This window comes from Pezoporus wallicus, unplaced genomic scaffold, assembly GCF_028554395.1.
Source record: "Pezoporus wallicus isolate ANWC-B61680 ecotype Strahan unplaced genomic scaffold, APGP_CSIRO_Pwel_v1 contig_14329, whole genome shotgun sequence".
Classification (NCBI taxonomy): domain Eukaryota; kingdom Metazoa; phylum Chordata; class Aves; order Psittaciformes; family Psittacidae; genus Pezoporus; species Pezoporus wallicus.
This window is the reverse complement of record NW_026641895.1, coordinates 1-11,854: the sequence shown is the minus strand read 5'-3', so window position 1 is coordinate 11,854 and position 11,854 is coordinate 1. Positions and strand designations below refer to the sequence as shown.

The 11,854-nt window shown below is 61.4% G+C and overlaps 1 protein-coding gene across 1 annotated transcript; it reads left to right on the top strand.

Moving 5' to 3' along the window:
- Positions 1-1,609: 1,609 nt before the first annotated feature.
- On the top strand, positions 1,610-11,785 carry LOC130608065 (integrator complex subunit 3; the record flags this gene model as incomplete). Its single annotated transcript, XM_057425673.1, has 15 exons — positions 1,610-1,750; positions 2,249-2,378; positions 3,906-4,003; positions 4,248-4,439; positions 4,851-4,938; positions 5,351-5,430; positions 6,035-6,126; positions 6,342-6,448; positions 6,531-6,650; positions 7,511-7,640; positions 8,128-8,182; positions 8,540-8,643; positions 8,779-8,823; positions 9,586-9,705; positions 11,632-11,785. Coding segments are annotated over exons 1-15 (1,626 nt in total), but the record flags the coding sequence as incomplete, so codon positions are not given.
- Between the last annotated feature and the right edge of the window lie 69 nt (positions 11,786-11,854).

Sequence of the window (11,854 nt, the reverse complement as noted above, 5' to 3'; positions counted from 1 at the left end):
CACGTTGGGAATACTCCCCATCCCCATCCCCATCCCCATCCCCATCCCCATCCCCATCCCCATCCCCATCCCAAACCCAACAAGTGCCAGCAGCTGGATCAGAGGAGCACGAGGAGCATCCTCAATGGGGTCCCGAGGCCACCTCTGGCTGTGGGAGCTGGGCTTGCCGCTGCATCCTTGCTGCATCCCTGTTGCATCCCAGCTGCATCCCAGCTGCACATCCCTGCTGCATCCTTGCTGCATCCCTGCTGCATCCCAGCTGGGCCTTGGCACCGGAGCAGATGCTGGGGGTTAAAGCTCATTGCTGGAAGACCAATGGAGCATCCCAGCCAGCACTAGGGGGGTTGGAAGGGAGCCCGGGGTGTGGGGGGACCCTGCAGCTCCTGGCTGAGATTTATGGGTTTTCATTAAGGGCAGGCTTTAATTAGAGCCAGGCTTATGAGGAGCTGGTGCCGCAGGGGGATGCTGGGGGCTTTCATTAAAGGTGGCTCCAGCAGAGCTGCTGCTGCTCCCTCATCCTCCTGCCCCATTCCCTGGGATGCTCCTCCTCATCCCGGATGGCAGCGTTCCCATTGCCCTGCCTCTCACCCCAATGCATCCCATGCCTGTGCGTGGTGGGTTCCTCCCTCCTCTCTGACAGCATCTTCAGTCCATGCCCAGCTCCTCGCTGACCCAGACCCCCCTCCCCAAGCATCCTTCCCGATTCCCACCTCCTTCCTCCCGCAGCCCATTCCCACTGGATCATGAACAGGGAAGCAAACACGGATGCTGCTGGGTTGGTGCTTGGAGCTGCTGCCCGCAGTGGGGCTTGATTTACAGCTCCTGGGGCTGATCCATCACCGTTCCCGGCATCCAGCACAAACAAGGGAGCTCCTAATTCTGGAGCAGGGCTGTTTCTCCTGCAGCTCAGATAAGGGAGGTTGGGAATGGGGCACACCCGGCAGCAGGCAGCTCTGAGGGAGTGGGATGGGAGCAGCAGCTCCTGGAGAACCAAAGGGATTTGGTGTCATGGAATGGGTTGGGATGAAGGGAGCTTAAAGCCCGTCCAGCTCCATCCCAATCCTGCCTGGTCCTTGTATCAGAGAGCTGGATAAAGGGATGGAGGGGATCCGCATTCGGACAACCCCACGTTGGGCAGGAGTTGATCTGCTGGAGCAATAGGAAGATTCCAAAGGGCTTTCCATGACCTTTAAGGCCCCTTCGGATCCATCCTGGATGGATCCATGGGCCAGCGGCCTGAGGTTCAGCACAGCCCCGGTCACTCGGGTCACCCCAACCCCACGGAGCGCTCCTGGCTTAGGGAAGCAGCTGGAACGGTTCTCTGGTGGAAAAGGAGCCGGGGTGTTCCTCAGCATCCTGATGGATGTGAGCATCCCGGCTCCTCTCCACCACTGCATGGCCAAGGGGAAGAGGGGAGCTTGAGGTGGGCTCCGGAGCTCTTCCCTCTGAGGATGCTGAGGGGGCAAGAAGCCGGCATCCATAGGGAGCAGGGGATGCTCCCTGCCCTCGCTCCTCGCTTTGCTCCGTGTTTAAACCCCTCGGGGCCGCGGATCCCTCCTGGAGGAGGCTGCAGGTGACGGTTGGGCTGCGCGGCTCCCTTTGCAGAGAGTGGGTGCTGAAGAGCAGCCTCCTCATCGCCATGGCCGTGTACACCTACCTGCGGCTCATCGTGGACCACCATGGCACGGCCCAGCTCCAGGGCCTGCGCCAGAAGGAGGTGGAATTCTGCATCTCCCTGCTCCGGGAACGGGTGAGCCCCAGGGATGAGGATGCTGCCTCCATAGCGGTACCGTTGCCCCTTGTTCCTTATGGAGCTGGAAGTGTGGTTATTGCCACCTTCGGAACCCGTCGCTCCCCCCCCCTTCCCATCACATTCCAGGCTGGAAAGGGGAGGCTTGATCTTCCCTCTGCATCATCCTTCCCATGCGGGGAAAGCTCCGCGTGTGGCTGCCCGCATCCTGCCCTATGGGCGCTGCAGCTCCATCCCCATCGCCCCACGTGCTGCCTGCTCTCCCTTTCCCCTTGCCAGGCAGGAAGCACCAAGCCTTGGCATGGGAATGGCACATTCCCAAGCTCCTTGGTGGCTTTGCAAGAGAGGGAACAGCTTGAAATCGCTGCTGCCCTTTCCCCCCCCCCCCCCCCCCCCCGGATTCCCATCCCACTGCTTCCAAAGGGGAGCAGGGATGCGGATGCCTTCCCCTCCGCAGCCCAGCGGTCCCTGAGGCTTTTCCATCCCTTTTTGTCCCAGTTCATGGATTGCTTCATGATCGGCCGGGACCTGGTGCGGCTGCTGCAGAACGTGGCCCGCATCCCGGAGTTCGAGCTGCTCTGGAAGGACATCATCCACAACCCGCAGGTCCTCAGCGCCCAGTTCACAGGTGAGGCCGGCGGCTCCAGCCCAGCGCCCATTCCAGTGTCCCGCGCCCATTCCAGTGTCCCGGCACCCATTCCAGTGTCCCGGCACCCATTCCAGTGTCCCGGCACCCTTTCCATTGTCCCGCACCAATTCCAGTGTCCCGCACCCATTCCAGTGTCCCAGCGCCCATTCCAGTGTCCCGCCCGGCACCCATTCCAGTGTCCCAGCGCCCATTCCAGTGTCCCGCACCCATTCCAGTGTCCCAGCGCCCCATTCCAGTGTCCCGCACCCATTCCAGTGTCCCAGCACCCATTCCAGTGTCCCGCACCCATTCCAGCCCGCCCCATTCCAGTGTCCCAGCGCCCATTCCAGTGTCCCGCCCGCCCATTCCAGTGTCCCGTCCCCCATTCCAGTGTCCCAGCCCCATTCCAGTGTCCCCAGTGTCCCAGCACCCATTCCAGTGTCCCATTCCAGTGTCCCGCGCCCATTCCAGTGTCCCGGCACCCATTCCAGTGTCCCGCGCCCACCCCATTCCAGTGTCCCGGCGCCCATTCCAGTGTCCCGGCACCCATTCCAGTGTCCCGGCACCCATTCCAGTGTCCCGGCGCCCATTCCAGTGTCCCGGCGCCCATTCCAGTGTCCCGCACCCATTCCAGTGTCCCGCGCCCATTCCAGTCCCAGTGCCGATTCCAGTGTCCCGGCATCCATTCCAGTGTCCCGGCACCCATTCCAGTGTCCCAGCACCCATTCCAGTGTCCCGGCACCCATTCCAGTGTCCCAGCGCCCATTCCAGTGTCCCGGCGCCCATTCCAGTGTCCCGGCCCACCCCCAGTGCCCATTCCAGTGTCCCAGCACCCATTCCAGTGTCCCGGCACCCATTCCAGTGTCCCAGCGCCCATTCCAGTGTCCCGGCGCCCATTCCAGTGTCCCAGTGCCCATTCCAGTCCCAGCACCCATTCCAGTCCCAGCACCCATTCCAGTGTCCCGGCACCCATTCCAGTGTCCCGGCACCCGCATAGGGAAGAGCACCTTCAGCCCCCTTTTATCAGCTTAAAGCCATTCCCTTTTCCCGTCCCCCTCCATCCCTCGGCCAAGGCCTCCTTCCAAGCAGTTTGCAGCCCTCCCTTCTCCCCATCCACCCCCCCCCCCCACCCCGTTTTCCCTCGTGCCTCATCCTCGGTGCCTTTTCCCAGGGAGGAATTGCATTCCCATGCAGGATTCCCTTGTGCCATCCCTGCTTTCTGCCCGGGAGATGGGGACCGTTCCCTGTTGGTCACAGCGTGGCACTTGGCGTCTGGAATTCCCTATTCCTCCTGCAGATCCCATCCCTGTTGGCTGTGCAGCCTCTCTCCCTTTTGTCCCAGCTCCTTCCTGGCATCCTTACAGTGATCTCCCTCCACCAAGGAGCCCTTTTCCAGCCGGAATCCTGATCCCTCTTGAGGGAGCGAAGCTCACTGCTCCGAGCTCAGCTCCATGCGGAGGGTGGCAGATCCCAGCCTGGATCCCGCTGATGCCCTGCAACGCCTGAGCCTCCCCTCTCTCTTCCCAGGTGTCCTCCAGCTCCTGCAGTCCAGGACATCCCGCAAGTTCCTTGCTTGTCGCCTCACTCCCGACATGGAAACCAAGCTGCTCTTCATGACCTCGCGGGTAATTCCAGCGCAGGGACGGGGAGCATCCATCCCATTCCCATTCCCATTCCCTCGCCAGCACCGGAGCATCCCTGTGGGCACCGGGCAGCAGAGCTTTGCTGCTTCTGACAGCGACGGGGATGGCTCTGAGGCACCCGTGGGAGGCCGGATCCAGCTTTGCCAGGGGATGTTGGCAGAGCGGAGCTTCAGGGATGGCGAAGGGATGCTCCGTGAGCCCCTCGCCTCCTCCCCTTCGCCTCCAGGTGCGGTTTGGGCAGCAGAAGCGGTACCAGGACTGGTTCCAGAGGCAGTACCTGTCCACCCCGGACAGCCAATCCCTGCGCTGCGACCTCATCCGGTACATCTGCGGCGTGGTGCATCCCTCCAACGAGGTGCTGAGCTCCGACATCCTCCCGCGCTGGGCCATCATCGGCTGGCTGCTCACCACCTGCACGGTGAGCCCGGGGATCCCGATCCCCATGGGAATGGCTTCCCGTGCAGGGAGCAGGGTTGGGATGCAGGAGAGCAGCCCAAGTGCTGCTGCGCATCGGATCCTTTGCGACGGGCAGCTCGCTTCCAGCTTGTGCAGCCGATGCTTAAGGGGTTCCAATGGGGGTTTTGGGACCTTGCGGCTTCCCCGCTCTCCATCCCAGCCCATCCCGATCCATGATCCATAATGCACAGCCACTGCTGCATCCCCATGGAGCAGAGGCCTGGAGCTGCTCTGGCTCAAGGATTCCCCGCTCCTCCCTACAAGCTCTGCCCTGTTTCATGGGAAGAGCATCCCGGCTCCGGCAGGAGGAGCGCATCCGGGTTGGGAGCTCAGCGCCTTCACCAATCCCATGTGTGCTTTCTCCCCGCTCCAGTCCAACGTTGCTGCTTCCAATGCCAAACTGGCCTTATTCTATGACTGGCTCTTCTTCAGCCCCGAGAAGGACAGCATCATGAACATAGGTATCCATGGGGAATCTGCCTTTGGATGCTCAGCGGCTGGGGAAGGGCACCGAGAGGTAGAGGGGACGTGGTGGGGAAAGCCTGGGTCATGGAACCATGGAACGTGTTGGGATGAAGGGAGCTTCAAGCCCATCCAGCTCCATAGGCAGGGACACCTTCCGCTGGGGCAGGGCATGGGGCAGCCACAGCTGCTCCATCCAACCCCATCCCACCGCCCTCGTGGGGACGAGCTGCTTCCCAGTATCCCATCCAGCTCCTCCCGTTGGGAGCTCTTCCTCCCCACCCCATCCCTGCATCCCATGTCCCAAAGCCCCGCTTCCAGGTTCCCCCGCAGCCCCCTTTCCGGCGCTGGCGCTGCGCCGAGGGCGCATGCATGGGTGCTGAGCGCCTCCCTTGCTGTGTCCGCATGCAGAGCCTGCCATCCTGGTGATGCACCACTCCATGAAGCCTCATCCTGCCATCACCGCCACGCTGCTGGATTTCATGTGCCGGGTGAGCTGCCCCTAGGGAATTCCATTGGGATTAGACCTGGATAAGGGGGGGGAGGGGGCTGGGAAAGCACCCCAGGAGCATCCCTGGAGCTTGGAGCGGAGCATGGGGCCCCCATAAGCGTTCCATAAGCAAATCCTTCCCGAAGGAAAAGGCTTTGGAATGGTCCCCTTTAAAGCCCTGAGGGCAAGCAGAATGTCCCTGCCCAGGCAGGGATCAGAGCCATCATCTCCCTGTCAAAGGCCAGGGAGCAGAGCTGGGGCTGCCCCTGCATCCTGCGGGAAGCAGGGATGGGAGCTGCCGGTCCTTGGGATAACGCGGGTGGGAGGGAAGGGCCGGTTGATGTGCAGGGAGCTCCCCTCTCCTGCAGCCATTGCTGCTGCTGGAGCCTGGCCCCGGGGCTCCCCACAGCATCCCGAGGGTGTTCCTCATCCCTGCTGGATGCCCTTCCCTTTGGGAAGGGGAAAGGGAAGCAGGAAAGGGCTGGTCCCCTTTTACCCCATCCGATGGATCCCACTGGATGCTCACCCCCATGCTCCAGGTACCTGAGGATGCCCCAAGGAGCTGAGTCCCGGCTTCCTGCGTTAACCTGGAATTCTGCTTTCAGATCATTCCCAACTTCTACCCCCCTCTGGAAGCTCACGTCCGGCAAGGGGTCTTCAATTCCCTGACCCACATCGTGGAGAAGCGGGTCCTTGCGTAAGGCAAATCCCAATAATGGGATGCTCTTGGGTCCGTCCTGGTGCTGAGGCTTGGGGAGGGAGGGTGGGGGGGGTCCCCAAAAGCTGTAGGAGCATCCCCATGGCCAGCCCTTGCCATGCAGCTCCCGCTGGCCCCAGAGCCATTGGGAAGCCCAAATGAGGGGAGCTTGTGGTCCATAAGGAAGCAAAGGGTTTTCCTCATCCTTTTCCCAGCCATTTGGCCCCTCTCTTTGACAATCCCAAGCTGGACAAGGAGCTCCGGGCCATGCTAAGGGAGAAGTTCCCGGAGTTCTGCAGTTCACCCTCACCCCCCATTGAAGGTAAGGATTGGGGCTGGGGATGGGGGGGGATGTTCCAGAGCATCCCCGTGTGTTCCCGGATAACCTGACCCCCTTTTCCCAGTCAAAATTGAGGAGCCCGTTTCCATGGAGATGGAGAACCACATGGCGGAGAAGGATGACAGTTGCTATGACAACGCCGAGGCCGCCTTCAGTGATGATGAGGAGGATCTGAACAGCAAAGGTGAGGAAGGCTCCTCCTGCAGCACCTCCGCATCCTGTGGCCCCAGTGCCCTGCTCCACCTTCCCTGCAGGGGGAGGATCCCACACAATTCCCAGTGGGAATTGCTCACCTTGAGCTCCAGGTTTCCTTCTGTTGGGGTTGAGGCCAATGCTCTGCTGCTTCCCAATCCCGGGCAGCCAGACTGGGATGTGAGCCACAGCCATGCTCCAAGGAAAGCTGGGATCCATCCCCTTGTTATTCCCGGAGCTTGGACCCTTTCCCCTCCCTCTCGGCGCGGGACTGGTTGGGAATCCCTATGGCAGATGCTGCTCTGCTTTGGGAATGGGGCGTCTCGGGCTCAGGCCTCTTCATTGCTCATCCAACGTTGGTTTTCCTTACACTCCCTCCCTCTGGAATGGGGCAGAAAAGGCCGGGATCCCCTCTATGGATCCCCCGTTGTGGATCCGGAGGCATCTCAGGCTGTTCCTCCCCTTCTGGGACTTGTGTGGGGCAGAGGATGCGACCCTGGGCTCCAGCATCCTCCTCTGTAGCCCCATTGAGCTGTGCTGCCCGCTTGGGACCCCCAAGAGGGCCCCAGTGACAGCAAAGGACAGCGGCCACCTTGTGCCATCCCTTGGTGGCACCTCCTGGTGCTTCATCCATGGAGCAGCTTGGGAAGCTCCATGGAATGGAAGCCACAATTCCAACCCCCCCCCCCCCCCCTCAGAACCCATCCTGCATCCCTATTCCTGGTACCCTCAACACGGTTTGGAAGGGGGAAAGCAAGAGATGAGGCCGGAGCAGTGCCCCCCCCGCCCCTCCCAGCCCCACACATCTAGGGCAGAGATTGGCCCCTTCCACCGTTGCTTGCTTTGCTGCAGGAAAGAAGAGGGAATTCAGGTTCCATCCCATCAAGGAAGCCATCGTGGAGGAGCCTGTGGACATCACCCCCTTCCTGGACCAGCTGGATGAGTCCCTGAAGGATAAGGTCCTGCAGCTGCAGAAGGGGAGGTTGGTGATGCTCGCTTGTGTCGACCCCTTTCCAGGATCCTCATTCCCCCTTGGAATGACGGATGGGATGCTTGGAACGCTCAGAGCAATAGGGAAAGGCAAAAGGCTCCACGCTGCACGCTCTGCTGGGGGATTGAGGGATTGAGGTGATGCAGGCCCTTGGGATGCATCCCCACGTGGTCCCTGCGCTTCCCAACCCCGGATTCCCAATGCCCTTGGAATGAGCTCCTAAAGGAGGTTCTAAAAGGCTCTGGCTTTGCAGACCTTGGCACGGGGGCTCGTTCCATGGGATTTCTGTGCCCAGGGCTGGAATTGCACTTCAGCAATGGGCTTTCGAGCCCATTCTCCTCCTGTCTGCCTGGCACCAGCACCCATCCAAAGTGGTGCCGGGCCTGGGGTTTGCTCCCAAGCACGGAGCCCCCCCCTTGTCCCTGCTCCCGGCACCTTCCTCCGTTCACTTGGATTTCCTCTTGGATTTGTGCTCCAGCGACACGGAAGCCCAGTGTGAGGTCATGCAGGAAATCGTGGATCAAGTCCTGGAGGTAACGGCCCAATCCCTGGGATTTCACTCTGGGAAAGCAGCAGCAGGGACGGGGGCTTTGGGGTGAAGGGACCCTAAAGCTCAGCCTTCCACCGGAGCATCCCTCCGGGATGCGGCTTCTCCCTTCATCCCAGCGCCCCTTTGGGAGCCTCCTCCGTGTGCCCTGCGGTGGGAATACTGCAGTTGGGTGGTGGAGGGCTCCATCCCTTGCTCCCTTTAGACTCAAGGTGCTTCTTCCCACTGGGAACACTGGGAAAGGCTTTGCCAAGGGGAAGTCCTCCCTGCCAAATGGGGCAGGAAGATGACTGCGAGCATCCTCGTGCTTCCTGCCCTCATCCCTCCCTTTCCCCCTTGCCAGGAGGACTTTGACTCGGAGCAGCTGTCGGGGCTGGCCTCCTGCCTGCAGGAGCTCTTCAAGGCTCACTTCCGAGGGGAGGTTTTGCCGGAGGAAATCACGGAGGAGTAAGGAGCAATTCCCCCGGGATTCCCTTGGGATTGGGGCCCGTTGGCAGGAGCATCCCGCCAACGCGGGGGGCTCCCAGCCTGGTACCCACCAGTGGAGCACCCGGAGCTCTGAGTCCCGGCCTCATCCTGCAGGTCCCTGGAGGAGTCCGTGGGGAAGCCGCTCTACCTAATATTTAGGTAGGGCTATTCCAGAATGCTGGCATTGCTCTGGGAAGGGAGGCCTTGGTGCCAGCGTGGGTCCAGCTCGTCTGGGGGGGGGCTCCGGAGAGGGGGAGTTTGTGGGCTCCAAGCCAGGGATGGGGGAGATGGGCATGGAAGCATCATGGGATGGGTTGGGATGAAGGGAGCTGAAAGCTCATCCAGCTCCAAGCCAGAGATGGGGGAGATGGGCATGGAAGCATCATGGAATCATGGGATGGGTTGGGATGAAGGGAGCTGAAAACTCATCCAGCTCCAAGCCAGAGATGGGGGAGATGGGCCTGGAAGCATCATGGAATCATGGGATGGGTTGGGATGAAGGGAGCTGATGGGGGAGATGAGCATGGAAGCATCCCAGAACCATGGGATGGGTTGGGATGAAGGGAGCTGAAAGCTCATCCAGCTCCTGAGCAGGGATGAGGGAGATGAGCCTGGAAGCATCTGGGAACCATGGAATGGGTTGGGATGAAGGGAGCTGATGGGGGAGATGGGCATGGAAGCATCCCAGAACCATGGGGGAGATGGGCATGGAAGCATCCCAGAACCATGGGATGGGTTGGGATGAAGGGAGCTGAAAGCCCATGGACGGGGGCAGCTCCCACTGGCCCAGGCTGCTCCAAGCCCCTTCCCCATCCCCATCCCCACCCACCCCAGGGCCGTGGGTGCCTCCTCTCCTCCCTGTCCCAGGGATGCTCCCGCCGGGCTCCCCGGAGTCACGCGGCTCTCCCCTGTATCCCGAAGGAATCTCTGCCAGATGCAGGAGGACAACAGCGGCTTCTCCCTGCTGCTGGACCTCCTCTCGGAGCTCTACCAGAAGCAGCCCAAGATCGGGTACCACCTCCTCTACTACCTGAAGGCCAGGTAGGGCCCGGGGCGGGGAGCGCCGGGAGCCGCCGGGATTCCATTGGGATCGAGCTGCGCCCAGGGCACGGCGCAGGGATGCAGCCGGGGCTGCCGGTGCCGCTCGCCCACGCGCTGCTTCTTCTCCCTCCTCCTCTTCCTCCTCTCCCTCTTCCCCCTTCCTGCTCCTCCTCCTCCTCTCCCTCCTCTTCCTCCTCATCCCCCTTCCTCTTCTTTCTCCTTCCTCCTCTTCTTCCTCTTCCCCCTTCTTCTTCCTCCTTCTCCTTCCCCCTCTTCCTCTTCCTCCTCCTTCCTCCTCTTCCCCCTTCCTCCCCTTGCTCCTCCTTCCTCCCCTTCCCCCTCTTCCCTCTCTCCCCTCTTCCTCCTCCTTCTCCTTCCCACTCTTCCCTCTTCCTCCTCTTCTTCCTCTTCCTCTTCCCCTCTTTCTCCTTCCTCCTCTCCCTCCTCTCCCTCCTCTCCCTTCTCTTCCTCCTCTTCCCCCTTCTTCCTCCCCCTTCCTCCTCTCCTCCTCTCCCTCCTCCTCCTCTTCCTCCTTCCCCCTCTTCCCCCTTCCTCTTCCCCCTTCCTCCTCCTTCTCCCTCCTCCTCTTCCCCCTTCCTCTTCCTCCTTCCTCCTCTCCTTCCCCTCCCTCCTCCTTCTCCTCCTCTTCCTCCTTCCCCCTCTTCCCCCTTCCTCTTCCTTCTCCCTACTCCTCTTCCCCCTTCCTCTTCCTCCTTCCTCCTCTTCCTCTTTTCCTCCTTTTCCTCCTCTTCCCCCTTCTTCCTCCTCTTCCTCCTCTTCCTCCTCCTCCCCTTCCTCCTCTTCCCCCTCCTCCCTCTTCCTCCTCTTCTTCCTCTTCCTCCTCTTCCTCCTTCCCCTCTTTCTCCTTCCTCCTCTCCCTCCTCTTCCTCCTTCCCCTCTTTCTCCTTCCTCCTCTCCCTCCTCTTCCACCTCTTCCCCGTTCTTCCTCCTTCCTCCTCTCCCTCCTCTCCTTCCTCCTCCTTCTCCTCCTCTTCCCCCTCTTCCCCCTTCCTCTTCCCCCTTCCTCCTTCTCCCTCCTCCTCTTCCCCCTTCCTCTTCCTCCTTCCTCCTCTTCCCCTTTCCTCCTCTTGCTCCTCTTCCCCCTTCTTCCTTCTTCCTCCTCTCCTTCCCCTCCCTCCTCCTTCTCCTCCTCTTCCTCCTTCCCCTCTTCCCCCTTCCTCTTCCCCCTTCTTCCGCCTCCCTACTCCTCTTCCCCCTTCCTCTTCCTCCTTCCTCCTCTTCCTCTTTTCCTCCTCTTCCTCCTCTTCCCCCTTCTTCCTCCTCTCCCTCCTCTTCCTCCTCCTCCCCTTCCTCCTCCCCCCTCTTCCCTCTTCCTCCTCTTCTTCCTCTTCCTCCTCTTCCTCCTTCCCCTCTTTCTCCTTCCTCCTCTTCCCCTTTCCTTCTCTTGCTCCTCTTCCCCCTTCTTCCTCCTTCCTCTCCCTCCTCTCCCTCCTCCTCCTCTTCCTCCTTCCCCCTCTTCCCCCTTCCTCTTCCCCCTTCATCCTTCTTCTCCCTACTCCTCTTCCCCCTTCCTCTTGCTCCCTCCTCCTCTTCCCCTTTCCTCCTCTTCCTCCTCTTCCCCCTTCTTCCTCCTCTCCATCCTCTTCCTCATCCTCCCCTTCCTCCTTCCCCCTCTTCCCCCTTCCTCTTCCCCCTTCCTCTTCCCCCTTCCCCCTCTTCCCCCTTCCTCCTCTTCCTCCTCTTCCCCCTTCTTCCTCCTCCTTCCTCCTCTCCCTCCTTTCCCTCCTCCTCCTCCTCTTCCTCCTTCCCTTTCTTCCCCCTTCCTCTTCCCCCTTCTTCCCCCTCTCCCCCCTCCTCCTCCTCCTCCCCTTCCTCCTTCTCCTCCTCTTCCTCCTTCCCCCTCTTCCCTCTCCCTCCTCTTCCCCCTTCTCCCTCCTCCTCCTCCCCACCACCCCCCCCATGCAGCAAAGCAGCCGCGGGCAAGATGAGTCTCTACGAGTGCTTTGCCCAGGCCACGCAGCTGGGGGACCTGCACACCTGCCTCATGATGGACATGAAGGCCTGCCAGGAGGACGACGTGCGCCTGCTCTGCTACCTCACCCCCTCCATCTACACCGAGGTCAGGCAGGCGCAGCGCAGGCATCCTGCAGCCCCGGGGCTCGGGGTGGGGTGGGGTGGGGTGGGATGG